At 40.4% G+C, this 23,303-nt stretch overlaps 1 protein-coding gene across 1 annotated transcript in view; it reads left to right on the top strand.

Annotated features, from left to right (window-relative positions):
- Positions 1–18,964, top strand: part of LOC121740277 (muscarinic acetylcholine receptor M1-like) — a 371,436-nt gene extending 352,472 nt beyond the window's left edge. Inside the window, exons 10-11 of the mRNA XM_042132937.1 lie at positions 9,508–9,666; positions 18,776–18,964. Of these exons, the coding sequence (XP_041988871.1) occupies positions 9,508–9,666; positions 18,776–18,931 (315 nt within the window). The 3' untranslated portion in view covers positions 18,932–18,964. The remainder of the gene's footprint in view (positions 1–9,507; positions 9,667–18,775) is intronic.
- Positions 18,965–23,303: the final 4,339 nt, after the last annotated feature.

Below are 23,303 nucleotides of genomic sequence, written 5' to 3'. Positions count from 1 at the left end.
TCACGTGGTCCAAGGTATGACAAGGGCGTAGTTTAGTGCAAACGTGCTATTTATTTTATTTATATTCTTGCAGTCTTCTTGCGTCTGTAAAAAAAATAATTCATCCCCGCTTGATGTGTAGGGAAGGTACCATAAAAAAATATTTTTTTTAAGATATCATGTACCCTTTTGTCGGCATCATTAATATATGCATTCATGCCAAATTACAGCTTTGTAGGTCCTATAGTCTCTGAGCAAAAACGTGGACAGACAGACAGACGGATAGACAGACGGACAGACAGACGGACTGACGGACGGACAGACCGAAACTATATTATAAGTACCTTATTGACTAGGGAACCTTAAAAAAGGATCAAAGTGTTTATTCCAATTATCCCGGTATTATCCCGGTATACAATTTATTTTCTCACTTTTTGCCATCAGGTAGACCCAATGACGGGTAGACCTATAGTAATCTGCGGTAATAACTAATAATATTAATAACTAGCTGTCCCGGTGAACTTCGTGTCACTTAAAAACCTTCCCTGGACTTCTACGAATATTTTAAGACTAAAATTAGCCCAATCCGTTCAGCCGTTCTCGAGTTTTGCGCTTAGCAACACATTCAGTGACTCATTTTTATATTATAGATTATAACCGTACTTACTACTTAGCTAGGATTCTGTCATAGCCTCGTATTCAATAATGCAGATGTATAAAAACTCTGTCTGTTATTTAGTAACAATAAATTATTAAGGTATTAAAATATTTATTACTTACTACAAAGAATACAGCTGTTTTATTATAGTTGTAAATAAGGAACAGCACCTGGGTGATGCAATTCGCATATTACAGTAACGATTTTCCCACCCTCTAAAACAACGAAATTGCATTAAGTTCTTTGAAAATTAATATTAATTGTGTGAAAATAAAATTAATAGTACCATAAAATTGTGGCATAAAAATTTTATGGCATGCTGTATAATTTTATTATAATGGGGTGATAACTCGCGATTATTTTGTCTCTTTTTTAAGGAAGGATTATTAGAATGAAAATATAATTATCATCTAGAATTTACGAACTTCAGGAGTTACTTTAGAAGTTTAGACCGTAGCGGGTCTACGGCGTAGGCCGTAGGCGTTTGCCGACGGCATAATTGACAAATTATAGCTTATCTAGTGGTAGGATGGTAGTTACTATTACATGCCGTGCCGAAGTTGACCTTTAAATAAAACACGCCCACTAGCACCAATCTGGCTAAATAAAGACTTTCTGATAAAGTGCCTATTAGGCTATTCATAACTTTTTTGACAGATTCTCCATACTTGATTTGTCAAGTTAATTGGTGGATAACCCTTAATCGGGCCTAACGAAAAAAACAGTTTTGCATGGCTTAAGTAGGTGTTCTTAGGTCATTTAGGATATCTGTCTATATAAAATCAATTATAAATTACTGAAACTGAAAATAATTATGTTTTTACGGGTGGGAAATTATTTCCCTTTGCCTGTTCACGTCTATAAAGTTATAAATAAATAGACTGGTTAGTTGCGCTGACTCTACTTTTGCATTTATTTTCCTCAATAAATGTGCACAAAATTATTTGAACTAAAACGAGCTTATTTATCAGTATGCGAATAAAGGATCCAGTAAACAATAAAATACCCAATCTTTTAAAATTATTTATTTAAAAAACCATTAATCAGACATTAAAACATTTTACACAGATACATTTTTTGACGCAAAATGGAGTTGCTAATGGACTATGGGAATTATTTTCCCACTTGCAAGGATGTATTTCAAATGAATCAAAACCACATAAACACTAAGTTTTTGCACTAAAAGTCATAACAAAACTACACAGAATATAATGAGTACATAACAAATCAAATATCTACTTACCAGAATCTTTTTTGAAGAAACTTTGCAGATTCATGTCTCCACTATGTAGAAATCGCGCAATTTTTTCAAAGCTGACATTTATTTGATTCTGACATTCACATTTGACCCTTTAAAGGGCTGGGTTGCTAGTAAGATAATGTTATAATTATCTTAGATTCTATTTGTGTAAAAAAATATATCATAAAAGGTTGCCATTTCAAAAATATTTGGAATTTCAGCTAGATTAAGAGGGTGGGAAAATAGTTCCCTGTACTACCCGATTAAGGGATAACCTTATCAGGAAGGGGTGAAACAGGCCCTAAATGATTTGATTTAATGCCAACCCTGGTTTAAATACTAAATCAATTCCCACGTGCCTTATATTTGCGAAATAAAAGCCATAATGTTTTACATACAGATTTGACTAAGGCTGGATTTTGACTATAACACCGCAAGATCACAAGCATTAGTATGTAACGATGTATTTAAATAGCGGCGCGATCGCGCTAGTATTTACATACAAATAATAGGACGCATATTATAAATCCAGTATTAGGGTCAATTCAGACCGCAACGCGACGAGGCGCGGCGCGTCATAAATTTGTATGGATTTGTCAGATTTTAATTGCGTCAAACGTCTTGCGAATCTGTTAAATCCATATAAATTTAGAAATGCATCTACTGAATCAACCCTAAGAGCCAGTCCACACGGCGCGTTGCGTCGACGCAGCGCTGCCGTTACGTTGTTAACTGCTTCATAGTGTGGCCGGCTATGTGTCAAACACAACGCTGACGCAACACGCCGTGTGTACAGGCTCTAACTCGGACGGGGTGTGTGTGTGGGCTTCATAGCTGTTATAAAGATAGAATAAAATATATATTCATATTCATATCCTTTATTTCCTAGAAATTGATTACAATGATGTTCTTAGGTCTATGGGTTTGCAATTTCTACCTCAATGAGGTGTGGAAATGTTACAGTTTATGTCGTGAGTCGTGACTCGTGAGTCGTCACTACTGATAACATAATTTATTACACATTTTGGACTTACTACTAAAAGTTATAATTTTATAAATACTTAATTTAAATTTAATCAATTCTATAAATCAATAATTACTTAAATCGCTCAACTTCCTTAAAATTCTTTTAGTCATTTAGTCAATTAACTTAAATATCAATTACTAATTTCCATTTTTTATACAATATAATATTAATTTATTTAATAAGTCATTCCATTAATGCAATATAAGATAAATTCTGTCATTTAGTCAATCTCATTTAAAATACTTACCAGTTACCACACACACAATTTTACAATAATTAATCCAATAATGTCAGATAATGCCAGTAATTACTAAAATTCAATATACGTAATTCAAATATAATTTACTATTTTTTTCTAAATAATTATGTCGAATACAATAATTACTTATCTAATTATTTAAAGTTAAATTTTTTTAGATTATTAAAATGTTCAAAGTATTCTTTATTGCTATAAAAGCATTTGTCCAGCAACCAATCAAATAATATTTTTTTGAATTTATTTGTTATGGAGATATTGTTTATGTCTTTAGGCAACCGGTTAAAAATTGCCATGCAGTAACTGTTCTCACTATATAATTATTTTTTCTGACGAGGTATATAACATTTATTGCAATCTCTCCTTGCATACTTATTTGCTTTTTGATTGCTATTTGTTTCAAATAGATGGCTGTGTTTTTTAACAAACAAGCATGTATCAAATATGTATTGGCATACTAGAGGAAGTATTTTAAATTTTTTAAAAAGCGGCCTATACTTACTTAACCGAAAGTACTTCGAGCGTTTCCCAACTACTTACTTCTAGGTAAAGTTTAATACGAGCACCTGCAGTGCTACGGAAGACACTCAGATTTATTTTACCTCTAACTCTTATGGCATTGATATAAGGGTCACGATGAGAAATTTAGCTGCAAAATAAGTCTGAATGGATTATAGTCGAGGTCTCTGGAGACGGGCGGGGGCAATTTGTAAACCTGCCCCGGAGCATCTGTCTCGGAAGGTCCCGGTACACTCAAAATTCCCATTTCATTCTTTACATGTGCAACTCGTAAGAATCATAATGATAAAATATTGTTTCAAAACTGGGAAAATGTTTAGGGATTTTTTTACTTTACTTTTTGTTTAGTCGCTCGCTTCGGTGGCTCGAGTCTTGTGAAATATCACTTGGGGCGAATTATTCTCTATACCACTTATCACTAATTCTGCAGGTAAAAGATTTTGTGATGTTATAATCATGTACCTATTAAGTATCCATTTATTCTAACGACTCATAAAAACTAAACCTGCGAGAAGAAATTTTTTTGTCGAAAAACTGGACATGGCCAAGTGTTCCAACTTTCCAAGCCGGGGAGGCTTTTCATAAGGGCTGAAACAAATTTATTTGAGAACTTCAAACAGGTGTAGAAAATGTGCAATCTTCATAATTATTAAACTAGCTATTTGACCGAGCTTTGCTCGGTATTCGATAAAACACTATTGATGGATGATTATCAAGAGGGCGACTAACCCCAAATATCAAACATCGTCCTTCTCTCTTCACACTCACGCCCGTCTTTCATATGCCAGGTGAAAAAGAACGATGCGGATTCATCGCCAAATTAGTTTTTTCTCAATAACTCGATAAATATACAACATTTTAAAAATCCGCTAGGTCGATCTCTCACGGACAGACCGAAACTATAAGGGTTCCTTGTTGACTACGGAACCCTAAAAATTACGTTTTTACTTTTTTGCATAGCGGGAGGCTTTAAGACGGAAAAAAATATTTGAAATCACAAAAAATTTGGATTCCATGTTTAGCTAGATATTATTAGCCAGTTGATAAAGTAGATAAATTACGAGGTTTGTTCAAATTATATATAAGGGAAAAAATGAGCTTAATTACTTTTAAGTTTTATGTTGTAAAATGTTAGTTACTCGGTTCCTCCACTCGAACCCATGTCTTCTATTATTTTCTCAAAAAAGAATAACATAAGTAATGCTATGACGTGAAATTCAACGCATATTTAAATGTAAAATTTACAGGAAAAATCCTCTCATTACGTCGTATCAAAATTTTAGATTTTAATGAAGGAAATAATTAAAATTTGATTTCTCTATGAAGCTTTGAGAAATTCTGTATGTGCAGTTATTAGGTAGCAAAATATTGTCCAACGAATGAATAGTAAGTAGTTACATAGTAGAATAGTAACACAACGGATTTTTCATTTTAGTATGGAGCATACTCATTGCATGCGTCCGATGCTTCCCAATACCAATAAGTGCCTATTAAGGTAAGCGTCCACTTATTAGTATCGAAAGCATCGGACGCATGCAATGAGCATGCCTCATACAGCATACTAAAATCCGTTGCGTGCGGTCATAAAGTTAATATACCTATCGGTTGGTATATTAACTTTATTGGTGCGGCTTACTTTACGGTGGAGTTCGACCTTTAATAATTTAAGACGTAATTTTCTGTGTAAGAAAAGTAAAGGTGATTTACAGATAATCTAAATGTCGAAACGACGATTTTAACGATGCAATGTAAAAAATTCAAAAAGTTTCGAACCTCAGGGCGCTGTCGCCAAAAACATCGGACATAAAAATAAGTTTTGAAAGCCCTAACAAGTTGCTTTATTACTAACGTGACCATACGTCCCGCTTTGGCCGGGACAGTCCCGCTTTCAGGCAGTCTGTCCGGTGTCCCCCGCGAGGCCGAAATTGTCCCGCTTTGCAAACAGACCAAACGACAATTTAAGGGTGAAGCCAAACGAGCGTAATTTGTGAGTTGTGAGTCGCAGAATTTCGCCTGGCAGAAATTCTGCTGCATTCAGTTTCCTACAAAAGTCCTGTTTGATTCACACGAGCGTAATTTTGTGAGTAATGATTTGTATGAAAAGATATTTACGCGGCAGAAATCCTGCGACTCACGAGTCACGACTCACAAAATTACGCTCGTAAGTACTTTTATTTTATGTTTGAAATGCCTGTGCAATGCCTGGATGTAACGCACTCCCATACAATACAACAAACGAAATATTTTATAATAATAAATAACAGATAAGCCCTTTAATTATTCATAAAATACTCAATTATATTTACCTCTTATACTTTCATAATAAATAATGATAAAATAAAATTTATTGGAGGGGGGGTCCGTAGATGTCCCGCTCTGACAAAAAAGATAATGGTCACGTCGCGTCATTTATTACCCAGCCTAAGGCCGGTATAAATAGTCAGTACTCAAGATGCATCTCGGTCTCAAAACTAGGTTCAGGATCTGTGATTGGTTGGCTATCAAAATTTGGACCAATCACAGAGCCGAACCGCTTCTTGAGACTGGGTCGCATCTTAAGTGCTGACTATTTATACCGGCCCTAGACTAGGTAATAAAATAACTTGTTCGATGTAGCCATGATAGACAAAGGAAAATATTACTGGTCTCTGATGTAGCTAATATCTAATTTTATTCTGCAAATTCATTAATGAACATGATAGCAATAAATCATAATATTTGCGTGCCCAAATAGAGCTTCGGAAATCGCCATTTCAGCCTCACCCAGCCAGCAGCGCGCCAGTTATTGTTTCATAATCGAACGCAAACAAAACGCCGATAATCGCACGGGCCATTTTAATATTATCAAGGACGAGGGAGTAATTTCCATTAATTTTAAGCACAATGGACCAATAGGACACATAATTTAAAATAATATTCGTGAATTTCACTTTGTGTTTACCTACCTAAATCAACATTAATAAATTCCAAGAAGCCAAATCAATTTGGCGAAACTGTATAACACTGTTTAACAAAAAAGGCTGTTGCTAGTCGTCCGGTAATCGGATGAATAAAATAAATCTTAGTCGTCCGATTAACGGATGAATTAAAAAAAAAATCATCCGATTACCGGACGACTAGCAACAGCCAAGATAATCTATTCGTCCGATAATCGGACGACTAAGATTTATTTTATTCATCCGGTAATCGGACGACTAGACACTTCGAACAAAGAAATTGGCGAAACTGTTTAACAATATTGTGCTCACAATTTTTATAAAAACTCCTTTTATTGTGGTAAAAAATGCTTAGCTAGGTTAAAATGCTTATAAAGTATTTGTTGTTATCCTGAAAACATAAATAATATGGGTAGTTTTGAAAGTTGGTAATGAGGTGAACGATAATGGGAAACCGTGCCTATGACCGTGGGGGGTGAGGGTTGTCGTTAATCCCCTCAAAACAGTAGTTTATGTAATTATACTCTTTGCTCTCACAAATCACAAAATTATTATTAATGATGAAGCTGACACAACGGTACAGCTTGTCTAACTTGAATTGGGATGATGGAAGGTCAAAGATTAGATTTTTTAATAAAATAAAGATGAATATAATTCGGTAAAAAAATAAGTGTTTCCATAATTTCGTTTTTTTTTAATTAAATAAGGGGGCAAACGAGCAAACAAGTCACCTGATGGAAAGCAACTTCCGTCGCCCATGGACACTCGCAGCATCAGAAGAGCTGCAGGTGCGTTGACGTCCTTTTAAGAGGGAATAGGGTAATAGGGGAGGGTAGGGAAGGGACGGGAATATGGGAGGGTAGGGAAGGGAATAGGGTAGGGGTTTGGGCCTCTAGTAAACTCTCTCACTCGGCGAAACACATCGTAAGAACTGTTTCACGCCGGTTTTCTGTGAGAACGTGGTATTTCTCCGGTCGAGCCGGCCCATTTATGCCGAAGCATTGACATCATAGTTTGCAGATATTTTGTATAGAGCATAGCTATAGAGCAATATAATACAGTACCGTATTGATAATAATATAGAGAGTTTTAGCAGGTTTTAGGAAAGTCTGTTTTACGTGATTTTTGAATTGTCATATATCTTGGTGAATTTTTAAGCTATCAGTCATTCTTTCACCGAGGTTGAACTATTTTTGAGAGATCTTTAACCGACTTCCAAAAACGAGGAGGTTATACGTTCGGCTGTGGATGTGTTTTTTTTTTTTTTATGTACAACGATTAATCCACCGTTTGTGAACCGATTTTCATAAGTTTTGTTTTGTTATATTAGGTTTCACTCGAATTTGGTCCCATTTTCACAAAAGTGGTGACCTGATGAAGGGATCCATGAGTAATCGAGGGAACTCCTCAAAATTGAAATGGAAACATATGGTTTTTTTTGATGTCATATGAAGTATTTCAGGCATATGTTACTAAAAAATAAGATTTTGCACCAGGATACACCATGGTTCGAAGGTGGTGGACAGAACTCGTTACTCCTTATAGATACATATTTGAAGGTTTCGGCGTTGTCTTAAGAACTGAAAGCATATACTTACTACTATGCAAATTTAATGAGTCATCATCATCACCAGTCACCACTATTCCACCATACATCCATGAGTAATCGATGGAACTCCTCAAAATTTATATGGAAACATATAATAGTGATTTCGATTATATGAGAAGTGTCCTAAGCATGTACTACCAAAAAGCAAGATTTTGCAATTAGATAATATACCATGTGGTTCCGAAGGTGCTAAGAGAACTCCGGATTCCTTATAAATACAAGTTTGTGGCTTTCGGAGTTGGTTTAAGAACTGAAAGCATATGCTACTATGCAAGTTATATTCATCATCATCATCACTACCACTAGTCACCAGACCGTGAGTTATCTAATTATAACCTTATTATTGGTACTTTTAATCGTCTTTAAGTTCAAGACCCGAATTTGTCGTACGATTTAATAAATTATAATGTTATTTCAATGTAAAGGATTCGACCTTGGTGTTTAGGTTACCAAGTTAGCAATTTTATCATGAGATCTTTGAGGTATGCTAATCTCCTTAAAATTTATACGGACGATTATAGTTATATTTGAGCATAATATTATATTATTTTGAGCTGATGAGTTTTCATTAGTGTAATGATAGAAAGAAAGTCACTGAACAGAACCTTAGAGCCTTTAAAGACAGGCGTATGAACATTAATTTTATCATTGCTTAATTAACGCCAAGCATATTATACAGTGGTATATGCTTGGAGTTGCTTAAGCAATTCTGAAGTAGTAGTGATCTCAGACAATGAGTACTCACATCATGAAAGTGTATCCTGGATCCAAAGTCACTAAGCATAACACATTAGTCTGTACAGGAAACCTTATAAATTACTAAATAGAGTGAAATTATTATTTTTAACAAAAAATTAAAACCGACTTCCAGGGTAAAAACAATAATAATTTATAATGAACAAAAAAGTAGTTAATAATAATTCTTACTCTTTGAAGTGCCTAGTAGGCATAATTCTCCTAAACATCGACTATTTATGTACACAATATCTTCATTATTTTGAAGTCGGTACCAGTTTTATAAATATTAAAAATATTTTGTCATAGAACTCAGTATTATTAGCTGGTACCGTCTTCAAAATAATGAAGATTGTGTACAGAAATAGTTGAGGTTTAGGAGAATTGTGCCTAAGGCACTTCAAAGAGTAAGAATTATTATTTAATACTTTTTTGTTCATTATAAATTATTATTGTTTTTACCCTGGAAGTCGGTTTTAATTTTTTGTTAAAAATAATAATTTCACTGCTTGCTTTAGTCGCTTTCTTAACTTATATTTATTTTCTAGATCGCGGCGGTATTCTGCGTGTGCGGGGCCCTCGCCCGCGAGGCGGCGGAGGCTGCTGACGGGGAACCCGCGCTGGAGGTGGTCACCGCCCCGGCCGCCGCCATCGCCGACCTGCTGCACGAGGAGGCCGGCTCCTGGGTAGCTGCTAATGGAGGATGGGTAATACAGCCGAATATCAGTGTCAGTTGTCACGCTATACAGGCTATACAAAACTAAGTGATAATATACTTTAGGGTGTGTTCCTTGTAGAGAGTTCGCTGTGAAAGTGGCAGCGCTGAAAGACCAAAAATCTTTTTGTGATTTGTACGGGCAAGCGCCCCAGCGTCACGAGTTTTCAGAAAAAAATTCTCTTTCAGCTCTGCTAGTTTTACAGAAAACTCTATACACGGGACTCATACATACCCTAAACTCTAAACTATTATCACAATTTTGTTACACTCTGTATGAATAGTAGGTGTCAAACCGATCACTACGAAATTCACCAGCTTCGCTGAAACGTGGCAGTGTTGCAGGATGTGTGGTGTCCTAGAGTGAGGGGACATAGAGTCCAAGAGCATAAGAGTACATAAGAGCAAACATACACTCTATTTTTACATGCAAAAATCAGTGGGAGGAAATCGAACTCCTTAGAGCAGGGGTTGACTGTACGCCGCGGCGCCCTTTTTTTTTTTTTTTTTTTTTTTTTTTTTTTTTTTTTTTTTTTTTTTTTTTTTTTTTTTGCGCCGAGAAAATGCTTTTAAGCATCTTGCGGGGGATGGGGTCCTATCCGCAAGTATGTGGGTCTCTGCTGCGTCCGAAGATGGTGGTGGACGCAGCCCCTACCCACTAAAAACTCGGCGGTACTCCACTATGCGCCTTGGGCGGGCCGCGGGATCGCGTGAGCCTACACCACGACTCCGCCGGCGAGCGCCTGCTGCTGCGCAGGCTCTTCTCTGTTGGGGCTTTTTGCCCCGCCGAGGCCAAGAGAGGCCCCAATGGGCTTGCATGAGCCATTTATGGCTTACGTTGCGATGCACAGGAGTACGTTGTGCATCGCGACCAACTCGGGGACTCGGTTCCATGGGTAACGGCATCCCCACGCCGCCACCCCGAGCTCCCCTCCTAAGGCGGAACATAGCGGTCATCATGGTTGATCGCCCGTCTTCGCCTAGGCCTTCTCGAGCGAAGTGAACCAAGACGCGCCGCCCTTTCTCTCACGCGCTCGGCCTCTTCCTTGGCGGAGATAACTGCTTCCGCAAAGTTCTCCACCGCCCGCCATTTATCTTGGCTCTCCAGCATTGCACGTATTAATGCTGAGAGCGTTGTGTCTTGTCCGGTAATATTTGTCATGTCCGTTCGATGGTTGTCCCATGCAGGGCACGTCGAAATCGTGTGTTGGGCCGTGTCACATGTCTCAATACAGTGGTGACAGGCTGTTGTCTCTTCCCGTTTAACTATCTCACACAGGTACCGACCGAAACAACCATGTCCAGTCAATACCTGTGTGAGGCGGAACGTCAAAGCACCAAACTTCCTACGCACCCATTCTTTTAGAACAGGACGTAGAGCTGATAGTATATCAATGCTGACTCGCGGTTGTTCGAGCCGCTCCGACCACAGATCGACTGCTTTATCATTTGCCGAGTTTCGCCACCGCTGTATGAGATCAAACGGTGGGATATTCCCCTCATCCCGTATAGATTGGCAGCGCCAGTAGACTTCAGCCAAGGCTAAGGCTTCTAAGTCCCAAGGCACACTTCCTGCTAATGCGCATGCGGCGTCTTTCGAGACGGTACGATAACCCCTTACCACTCGTATCGCCATTGTCCTCTGCAGCTTCCCGAGAACCAAACGATTTTCGGGGCGCAGGTTATCTGTCCATATGGGCGCACCGTACATTACCATCGACTTAATGACGCCAAGGTAAAGACGGCGGCAGCTAAGGCTCGGACCCCCGAGGTTCGGGAGGAGCCATGCCAATGCTCCAGCAGTCTTTTTGACCTTTTCAGACAGCTGCTTGAAATGGTCCTTAAAGGTCAAGCGACTGTCAAGAACCAGGCCGAGGTACGTCATGGTTGACTTGACGACAATTCTCGTTCCGCCAACTGTTATGCCCAGATCTGTGGGCGGCGTTTTCCTCGGTCCATGGAAAAATATTGCCTCCGATTTTTCGAGGGCTACGTTGAGACCCAGCGCGCGGATACGGTGCACAGCTTGTGCAACTGCCGCCGTTGCGAGAATCACCGCATCTCTGTACGTTTTTCCACGCGCGACGACTAGAGTGTCATCGGCGTAGCATTCTAAATCTACGTCGGGTGGGTAGACATCTCGCAGTACCCAATCGTAACCGATGTCCCACAGCTCGGGCCCGAGAGCCGACCCCTGTGGGACACCGCACACGACTTCCTTCGTCTCCCAGCCCACCCGCGTCGGGTACTGCACCGAGCGACCACAAAGGTAACTGCCGATGGTATTGCGTAGATATTTAGGAATTTTGTGATACCTTAGCCCCTCTTTAATTGTGGCCCAAGGCAGGGAGTTAAAGGCGTTCGCTATGTCTAGAGACACCGCCAAAACTACCCCACCCCGGCTTACGGCTTCTTTTATAATATTGCGCAACTGCGTCACTGCGCCGATTGTTGAACGACCTCTTCTGAAGCCAAACTGGTTAGGACTAAGATTTGGCCCGACTCTGTCCAAATGCTGGCTAATACGAGCAACGATGACTCTTTCCAGGATCTTGCAAACCTCATCTAGAAGAACGATGGGTCTGTATGCCGACGGCTGATCTGCCGGTTTACCATTCTTTCGGAGGAGTACCAGTTTGCCCGTTTTCCAGCGGGAGGGAACTTGACCCTCGACCAGGCATCTAGTAAGAACATCAAGCACCTGCGGCTCAAGCTCCTTCATTGCCAAGACCCACACGCGCCCTGGCACACCATCAAGGCCAGGTGCTGTGTTTTTCTCTCCCATTTTAAGCACGGCTGCTGCTAGCTCTGCGGACGTTACAGGTGGAACCTCCTCATCATCCGAGTCATCCGATGGTGGGGCCATTATCGGTGGTGACCAGTCAGCTCTCGGCGGAAAAAGTGCAGACATGACATTTTCGCGCAGCTCTGGATCGAGACTCTGGGTAAGAGGTGGGGCGGCAGGGCGAAGCTTATGCCTTACCCATTTATAGGGCCTACCCCAAGGATCCCGCTCCAGAGTCGCAAGCCACTCCTCCCACGCTTCAATCTTAGCATCTCGGATGCTGTCCTTCAAAGCATGACGTGCCGCACGGTATCTATCGTACAGACTGTCTTCCTCGTCTTGGCTTCGATTGCGCCTCCGTCTATACCTGACATATCGGCGCCGAGCAGCTATGCACTCAATTCGCAACTGCTTTATCTCTGGACGCCACCAATGCGCTCCACGCCGAGGTCCAAGCGGCCGCACCCTTGGCATACACGCATCGCAAATTTCCTGCATGACATTGTTTAACCACACTGCGCCCTCTTCGGCCCCTCCGCCCGCAGGGAGTGGTGCCCAGGATGCTACAATCGCAGCCTCCTTCAGGATCTCTTTGTTCAAACCTCTTAATGACCATCTAGGCAATGCGTTTGTGGATACTCGACTACGACTGTCAAGGACACGTGCTGAGACATCATAACGGATATATCGGTGGTCGGATAGTGTTTCTACCTGGTCCAGTACACGCCAGCCATTGATTTCATGCGCGATAGTCGCGCTGGCTAGCGTAATATCGACTATGGACTCTCCCCTCTGACGAACACATGTCGAAACGCCGCCCCTATTCAGAACGACAAGACCCAGAGTCGTCAACCAGTTCACCATTACTCGGCCTCTGGCGTCAGTCCGCCGAGAACTCCAAAGCGTAGATTTTGCATTAAAATCCCCAGCGACAACCACCGGATGGGAAATTCCACTTATGAGAGTAGTAAGACGTGAAAGAAACTGCTCGAAATCAGACAACGGCCTATTTGGTGAAAAATAAATGCCAACCACAGTGAAATTTTCGAGGCTAACTGCAACAAATCCCCGACCCCTGACTGTACTACCACGGGGCGAGACTACGACATTTGGGCCAATAACAACGGCCACCAGTGAATCAGCATCGCCAAACCAATCACTCCTGGATGGTATGCGATATGGCTCAGCTACTACAGCCACATCAATAGACCACTGCGCCATAGAATGGACCAGAAGATCCTGTGCTCTAGCGCAGTGGTTTAAATTGGTCTGGAGGAAACGATTATAGGCCATTATTATGTTTCCATTTCAGCTTCCTTCTCTGCTACAGATGATACCGCTGCTGTTTCGGCGGGTTTCCTCTTTGTACTATCTTTCTTTTTTGGCGCACCCTTACCACAGATAGAACTGCCAACTCGATGATCTGCTGGCTTGCCTTTCGACTCGCACAGTGCACAGTGCAATGCATTTTGACAAGACGCGGAGACGTGGCCTGGCTGCGCACAACGGTAGCACAATCCAGTACGGTCAACCTCGCAGCCGCATCTCGAACGTGCGTGGCCGGTCTCTTGGCAGCGGTAACACCGCATAGGGCGCGCGGAAAGTAAGGTTACGCGCACCACAGTCCAGCCAACGCACACTCTAGTGTTCGGAGCCGTGATCTTCTTGGCTGCATCCACCGGACACTTCAACCAGACGGAGCCACGGCCGTTCCGATCGCGGCGAATCTTCCCTATTTTTATATTGCTGACCAAGCATGCACCTGATCTGGCGACAGCCTCTGCGATTTCAGTTGGAGTTGCGGAGTCGTCCAGACCGGTTATACGCAGCTCGACGCACTTTTGAGGGCGAGAGATGCGCACATTCTCCTCACCAAGGACTTCTCGTAACTTGCCAGCTAGGGCATCAGCTTTGTCTTTGTTGGCATTCCCGGAAACCTCATAGATACGGGCCCCGGTGACTGCCTCCCTATATCGTACTCCTGGAATATCCAAAGCGACCAGGTCGACACGCTTCTTAGCCTCCTCTAACACACTTAGGTATGTGATGCCTCGCTTCTCCGCCTCAGGTTGTAGAGTGAGGACTACAGCCGAAGTCTTGGGAGAGCGAAGCTTTCTCTTCTTTCTTTTCTTTGGCGCCTTGACTTTCCTTGCCTCTTCCTTACTCTGCATCTTTTCTTTCCTCTTAACTACTCTAGACCACTCTTCCGTAGACTGCCTTGGTGCCGTCGTTACTTCAGCTACACTACGCCTTGTGTTTGCCGCTTCCGCAGCAGCAGCCGACTGGCGCGTCTTCTTCCGTCTTTTATTTTGTGTTAGACCCGGGTTGGTCGGCGGCATTAAAGTGGTGACCACCGGGCACCGAGTTTCCAGCTCAGGTCCTCTTTTATTCCTGCTGTGTGAAGGCTCTGCGGGTATTGTGGCAGGAGCAGTGCGATCTTTCTTTTTATCTGCCGCGAGGGGCGGACGTATACTAGGCGCTGGCAAAAGCCGGGCCTCGAGACCCTCTAGCCTCGCGTCTAATCTGGCACTTGATAATTTAACTGCCTCTTGCACGGCTTGCTGCATAAAATCTACCACATTCAACTCCGAAGTTGCAATAGTTGTCTGCGGCTGAGCTGTTTGCAATCGCGCATATGAGAGTTCGCGTTTTATTGCCATGAGGTCATTTCTCAGCTCTGAGATTTCCTTGGACAAGCGTGCGTTATCCGCCTCTAGAGCCCTCATCTCATCCGTCTTAGAGCGATTCAGCAGAACCGCACACGCCTGCTGTATAGCAGTCGTGGACTCCTTTAAGATAGTCACAATTGAGGCACTTTTGGACTTTTTAGCCACTTCAACAATGGCGTCTAAATTGGATGTTATAGTTGCATCTAGTGCGCTCATGGTCATATTGTCATCTTTGTCGTTCAGACTCCAGTCCGAGGTTGTGGAGTATTCTGATAGCCGCAAGTTACACGGGATCAGAAACTTCCCTGTCGAGTCCAGGTTCCCGCTCTTGGTCGCGGTTGGTGCCTGGAGCTCTCGCTCATCAGCCAACCCGACCTTCTTAGCCTTATACTGGCCAGCGGATGCTCCAGTATTTGGCGGTCTACCTCTGCCGCGTTTCGAGGTGGTTAGGCCGCTTTCGTTAACGGAGTCCTCATCCGATAGTGTTCCTGGCCTTTTACGCAGAAACTTCCTTCTTTGAGTCTTTGGCATCGGAGTTACTTCGGTCATGCTATTTCCGTCCTCTTCTCTTTGAGGTGATTCTCCTCTGCCCGGTTCATTATAGAAGAACCGACTTGACCTGTTAGACGCGGGTGTTGACGCCCGCGATCCCTTCTCCTCGTCTTCAGTCACAGTCATCATATCCATATCGTCTCGTCCATCACCACTTATTAAAACTTCCTCCCTCAAAACTTCCTCAATCTCCTCCTGAGCAATAGGTGCCCCCCCCGTATACGTGGGGCGACCCCCCGCCGAAGCGAGAGTGTGGGATTCTCTCCTAAGAGGACCCACCCGGGGAATATTATCCTTATTGCTGCTGTCCATAGTTGATCATTTAAGGGCTGAATCCTGACCCACGTCCTAATTGCGTAGACACCCTCTCGCAATGCACCCCATCGCCGGACGTTACCAACTTAGGGTTGGGGACCCACAGGTCCATACATCACACATACACACACTGATTTACACAAAACAAACTCACAAAAAACGAAGAGTTAACCAAAAATTAAAGATAGCGGAAGATAAAAACAAAGAGTGATGAAAGATAGACTAACCAAACAAAACAAAACCAAAAGAAGAGTAATAAAAAAGTAAGGAAGTTATTAACTGAAAAGAACGAAAGAACCGGCGTTCGGCCACCCGCTTGCGTCACCCTGGAGCGGCCACGGTGGCGCAAGCGAGTGTTACCAGGGGCACCAAACGGGGAGGAACCGGCACACCCCCACGCCGCGGCGCCCTGGTGCGCCGTGGAAAAGCAAGAGGGGCGCCGCGCCGTGAGTCGATCCTCCATCATTATCCGAATTCCGAAATCACAAATATTATAAAATTAAATTATAATATTAATTATGTAAAGCAGGTAGATGATTAAATATTTGCTTATTACTATTTATTTATTTATTAAAAAGTAAAGGAGGTACAAAATGCGCTTTGTCACTATGTACATAATATTATAATATGACTGGCTATCCCGTAAAACGGCTGAACGGATTGGGCTGATTTTGGTCTTAAAATATTCGTAGAAGTCCTGGGGAGGTTTTAAAGTGACACGAAGTTCACCGGGACAGCTAGTATAAGATATACTTTCTGTTTATCTACTATATTATTACACGAGGATAGTGATAGGTCAATTTACTAATAAATAATTATTAACTACCCACTTAATTTTATAATCGACAATTTCACAATTTTTTTTAAGTTTCAACTCTCTAAAATTCACAGTGAAAAGTGCTCTATTGTCTGTTTAGTTATTCTTTTTCCAAACATTTATTTCCATAAATAAATGTAATAAGAAACACCTATAAATCTTCGATTGTATCGATAACATTTTATAAAGTGAAAATAGCTACTTTCTTGAAGCCTATGAAAAGTGTTTGCAATCAATACGCGCAATAAATCTCAGCTCGACTCAGGTGTACCATCCTTTGTGTGTTATCAGCTTTAGAACTCCCGTTCTCAGCACTTTAACAGCATTTTTCTTGCTTCAAATCCTGATATCTCAAATTAAGAACATTTACGTGGAATGTTCTATGTCTCTAGAAAGATCAAAGAATAGCAATTTAGGAAATAAAATTTTGTATTACATTCTTGAATACCCAGTTCCAAAAATTTTAATGTTCCGGAACATTCTGAGATTCGTCTCGACCCATATAAATAGTCGCAAGCAGACGGGCCGGCAATTCATTTTTCTCTGAGTAATCTTCAAGACGACTTCGGAGTGAGAACAAGTGATCAATAGTGAGTGAACCAGTGAAGCCTACGACTTGGCTACGACCTAGGACAGTCATAGTGCTTAATATTTTGGACCTAGTGCACAGAAATGGATCTAGTAGTGCTTTGTGTGACCTAGTGTTTGTGAATAAAGTCTTCAAGAGAGTCAGCAGGTCTTTCTCTCCAAATCCTTCGAACCCTAGCACGTAACAATATAATATAGCCTTTGGCGACTCCATTGTCTTTCTTTCCTATGACGACACTTACAAAATAACTTTAAATTAATACTTATTTTATGCTTTAAAAGTTTTCTGCTCTATTGACTATATTTATAACGTAATTATTTTATTCAGTAGTTAAATAAAAATGATAATAATATATTCTAGACCATAATAATATATCGTAAGATATTCTGAGAACTTTCTCAGCTTTCAACTTTTCGAATAGGGAGCCACCGTAGTTGCTTTCTGTATTCGGACACTTGATCGTATTTTTTTAGGTCAAAAATAAAACGTATGGGCAGATTTTGCAACCGTTCTAATTTGTTTAAGATCTCCTCGCTTGCATCCAAATAGCAAACGTCCGCATAGCCGATGATAGGTTGAATTAGGGTCTGCGCAGTGCGCTAGTAAAATTTTGGTAGGAGTAGGTAGAAACTTTTGGAGCTGTTTGAGGGAATGCAAGGTGTTGTATACTTTGCGACTAACATTGCTAACATTGGCATTCCACGACAGGTGTTCGTCAAAAATAACTCCCAGATTTTTAGCAGTATCGGAGAAAGGTTTTGCAGTGCCGTTTAACATAATGGAAGGAAGGGTACCTTTGTCAAATAGAGCTAGCATCCGTTTACTGCCTATTAACAGCGCTTTAGTTTTATGAAAATCGATTTTTAAAAAATCGATTTTTATAATTAATCGAAACCCTTACAATCGATTAAAAAATATCGAAAATAGAAAAAAAAACAATCGATTGTTCGATTAATCGATTTCGATGTTACAACACTACTCTCCAACCACCTTACGGTTTTTCGATCAGCACGAGAATCTGACGCGAGTTTCACAGTTTTTACCCATCCCACAAAAGTGCTCAACGCCGCTAAAGAAGTTTTCACTTCAATAATCATGAAAATTTAATTTTATAATTTATTAATTTCGTCACAATTTAATTTAATAATTTAATTTTAATAAATTCGTCACCATTGACGATAGGTATTATAGTCCACAAAATTAAATAACTAAGTCCGATTAGGACACCCGTCTAAAATCTTTAAACATCTACACGGTCCGAAGCTTTCGCCGCCCGCATTCCTACATTCTGACTTCTGTAGATAAATATAAACAATAACATCAAATTAGTTCAAACTTATCAAATCTTTTAAAATATTCTTATGCTTATTTCAGAACGGTTTGATTGGCCGACTGCGATCGAGCGAACGCGATCAGAGATCTGAGAAAAATCTACGTGTGATGGTGTCATTCTTTGGGCTGGCCTGTCTGGTGCTGCTGCTGCTGCGGTGGGTGCTCCACGCACACCCAGCCTACAACAATAACGATTAGTTTAAGTCGCTTTCAATAGTAAAATACCAAAAATATTTAAGTATAATTGTTAAAAATACATTTTCGTTAAGTACTTATATTTTATTTGTTACAACTAGGGTATGTTATTCGAATATTCGAATACTCGTTTTATTCGAATATTCGACGATTTTATTATTCGAATATTCGCCAAATTATTTTTCGACTAATTCGAATAGTAAAAATATTTTTTATTTTTGTTAAAAACATAAAATTAACATGGAATAAGAACATAACTAAGTTTATTTCAGAAAAATAATATTATTTATGAATATTCTACATCTTTAATGATAATATTATATGTAATATATAAATCCGTTTTTAGTCTAGCTAATGAGTATACGACCATTCATCGTCGCCGTTGGTCATTTTTTAGAAACGTATAATAAATTCATTTGCATGTTTTTAGGCAAAATAACGATTTTGCCTAAAGACATGAAAATAAAGATATTATAAACTCCTTTCAGTCATGGATTTCAGTATCGTCAGTAATGGTCGCTCACGATCTGTATCTATTGACTTCTTTCTAGCATAATCACACGAGAAAAGTAAAAGGTGCTACGATCGAAAACGGTTTACACTTTACAGCGTTTCTTTTATTGCCCAGCTGTAACCTTAAAATATACATTTTTAAAGTGTTTAACGATAAAAATTAACTATTGTCATTTACAAAGATTTATGTTGATAAAAGTAAAAATTAGAATTGCTTACTTCGTAGTATTAACAAAATAGGTGGTACATGGTTGTACGAAGTTTTTTGTTACTTTTGTTCAGAGTTTTCAGCATTTTTCAGAAATTTTGAATTATTCGAATAATATTCGAATTATTCGAAAACTTTTGGAAAATATTCGAATTATTCGAATAGTAAATTTGTCGAATAATAACATTCCCTAGTTACAACCATGTTACAAGTTACAACTTTATTATTTTCATGCTAAAGTATACTTTGTGGCTTTAAGCTATCTTTAAACGATTGTAATTTGTTTAAAGTGAGACTGATTTAATGTACTTAAAATAATGTTGAGACTTACTTATATCTAAACTTCAATTTGTAAAATATTAGTTATTTCCTATCGCCAAGGCCCAAGGCCCTCAAAAATAGTGCTTCTTTACCGTGGAATTACAAGATTATTAAGAATAATATTTTTGTATTTAAATAACGAGTGCAACAAAATGTATATTATTAACTAGATGTCCCGCGCGGCTTCGCCCGCGTAAATTAGGAATTTTACAGAAACCGTACATTTTCCCATAAAAAATATTTCCCCCGTTTTTCCCACATTTTCCTGAGTTTCTTCGGTCGTATTAGTCTTAGCGTGATAATATAATAATATAACTTATAGTCTTACTCGATAAATGATCTATCTAACACTGAGATAAGTTTTTAAATCGGACCTGTAGTTCCTGAGATTGACGCGTTCAAGCAAACATACTCTTCAGGTTTATAATATTAGGTAGGTATAGTTTTTTTTAAATTATCGCTTGACAAACTCGAGTCTCGATCTAAAAGACTATGAAATGGTATAATATGGTAGTGATGATAATGATGAATGTAATTTGCATAGTAGCATATGCTTTCTGTTCTTAAAACAACGCCGAAACTCCCAAACTTGTATCTATAAAGAATCAGGAGTTCTCTCAGCACCTTCCGAACCACGGTATACCAGGTATATCTCGGTGCAAAATCTTACTTATTGGTAGCTATATGCTTAGAATACTTTTCACGAAACCGAAGTCACCACATGTTTCCTATACCACACTGTTGCCGGGGCGCAGCGGGTCTTGTCGGGCCGTGTCGCATTGACGGAAATCCGCCGAGCAAAAATCCGCGCCGATGCGCCCCGAGTCCCTGACACAGTGTGCGATACGCGCATCCGCTTTTTTCTTTTATGAAATAAGGGGGCAAACGAGCAAACGGGTCACCTGATGAAAGCAACTTCCGTCGCCCATGGACTCACAGCATCAGAAGAGCTGCAGGTGCGTTGCCGTCCTTTCAAGAGGGAATAGGGTAATAGGGGAGGGTAGGGATGGGAAGGGAAGGGAATAGGGGAGGGTAGGGAAGGGTATGGGATAGGGGATTGGGCCTCCGGTAAACTCACTCACTCGGCGAAACACAGGGCAAGCGCTGTTTCACGCCGGTTTTCTGTGAGAACGTGGTATTTCTCCGGTCGAGCCGGCCCATTCGTGCCGAAGCATGGCTCTCCCACGTATCAAACCTACGTTTTCACGTACTTAAAGTAAAATCACAACCTGTAAAATCTGTAAGCTCGAACTTGGTGGCCACCACTGCGGCCGCCGGCCACACTCCTTAGGTCAATGAGTGATGGGTGCATCTACATTGTATACTTAGCTCGTAAGGTAGGTATATCTAATAGTTAATATCAAAGTAAAAATATTTATTGATTAATTTTAAAACAAAAAAATATTTTTAATTAAAGCTTTCAATGTGGGCATTGCTTTTCATTTTAATAACTCTTATTACTTATTATAAATACCTAATGCTAACACAAATATATTATAGGACATTTACCTTATACCTATATAGATAGGACCAAAGGTAGGACATTATTCGATGAACTTGTGGTGAATACAAAATTCTTTAATAAATACGACCTCTGTGGTTCAGTGGTTGAGCGCGTTGTGTACGTGTTCCTTCATTCCTTGTAGAGAGTTCACTGTGAAAGTAGCAGCGCTGAAAGACAAAAATTTTTTTTCACTTTTGTATGGGGAATCTCGTGACGCTCGCCCATACAAAAGTGAAAAAAATGTTTCGTCTTTCAGAGCTGCTACTTTCACAGTGAACTCTCTACAAGGAACACGTACACACTCTAAAGTATTGGAGCGTTCGTTCCACACCAAGGGGACAGGAAAAAATAGTCGTTGTCTCCGATTTCGATAATAGAGTTCGACAAGACTGTTTATGAACGTGGCGAGAAAAGGAACTAACCATTGAGGTACTATCTTCTATCTTCTATCATACAAAAACATCATTTTTGACAGTTCTCCTTTACCAGCAGCGCACATTGATGATTGACTGACATTGACACATTCAATTAAAGCCTTGTCGAACTGTATTTAGATATGTTATTGATTATTCCTAATTTCCTACACGTGTTATTATTTATTAATACGTGTGCAAATATTTTTGTAATATAGTTGCTAGATTATGATGGGACTTTGAAACGTGACTTTTCTATTCGGCACTCAATGCTTCAAAGCCGATTATTCATTTCAATTCAATTCAATTCATTTATTTCAGATTTTCATCCATAGTGGTAGTTACAACAATATGTCCTTATTCTAGTGTTAGTAAAATATAAAAGAAATTGGAATTATATTACATATTGTTAAAAAAATTAAATATATGGGAACCGGGCTATTGGAGCATGGAGCTGCACCCAATGCTTCAACAACATGGAATCCCACCTGCTACCCAACACATTCAGGAGTCTGTTTGGACTGTTTTGCACACGCGACCAGAGTGAGGCACATCTCTTTCTAATAATTGTCTGAAAACAGTCTGTATGTGCCTCAGCGAACATAGAGGAAGCGCTACAATAACGCGACAGACCAAACAGCATCCTGAATATGTTGTTGTACTGGACTTTGAGCGTACTATATGAGCGCTGCGTAAATCCGACCCATAGGCTACTTATGTCTATTGTGCTACACGCGTAGAACGACTGACAATACGCTTTAAAGAGCGTTATTTTTGTGTCCCTGCTACATCGTGCGAACCTACGTGCCGGCATATTACCGCGCACACATAGCGCTCTACGCTCCCTCTCTATGTCCTCCGTATCTGAAAGAGAGGCGGTGACCCAGTGACCCAGATATTTAACTCGGTCGACTCTTATCAGCTGCACACCGCCAAGAGTCACAGGAGGTACACTTCTGCGACTCCTGTCAGCGCCTGCATTAAAAACCATAAATTCGCTTTTATTAGCGTTATACCTGAGCCCATGTTCCACCGCATACTCTTCACAGACACGGAGAAGCCTGCGTAACGCACTGATCGATGGGCTCAACAGCACCATATCGTCCGCATAACTTATATTATTAAAAAACCAACATACATATTTTATATATACTTAAAAACTAACACTGTCACATTATTAATACAGACGCCGTTAACGTGACATCCTATGTAGGTGCTGTTGAGCTCACTTATCAGCCGATTCATGTACAGGTTAAAGAGGCGGGGCGAGCTTATCCCCCCCCCCCCCCCCCCCCCCTGTCTCGTCCCACACTCCAACCCGTACACTCCGAAAACACTCCAGCCCATTTTACACTATTTTTCTGATGACCGTACCAGTACTGAAAGAGTCCAATCAGTTCCTTGGGCAGATTGGTT

Source organism: Aricia agestis, chromosome 1 (assembly GCF_905147365.1).
Source record: "Aricia agestis chromosome 1, ilAriAges1.1, whole genome shotgun sequence".
In the NCBI taxonomy this organism is placed as follows: domain Eukaryota; kingdom Metazoa; phylum Arthropoda; class Insecta; order Lepidoptera; family Lycaenidae; genus Aricia; species Aricia agestis.
Note: the sequence above shows the minus strand (reverse complement) of the source record. Positions and strands in the feature narration are given on the sequence as shown.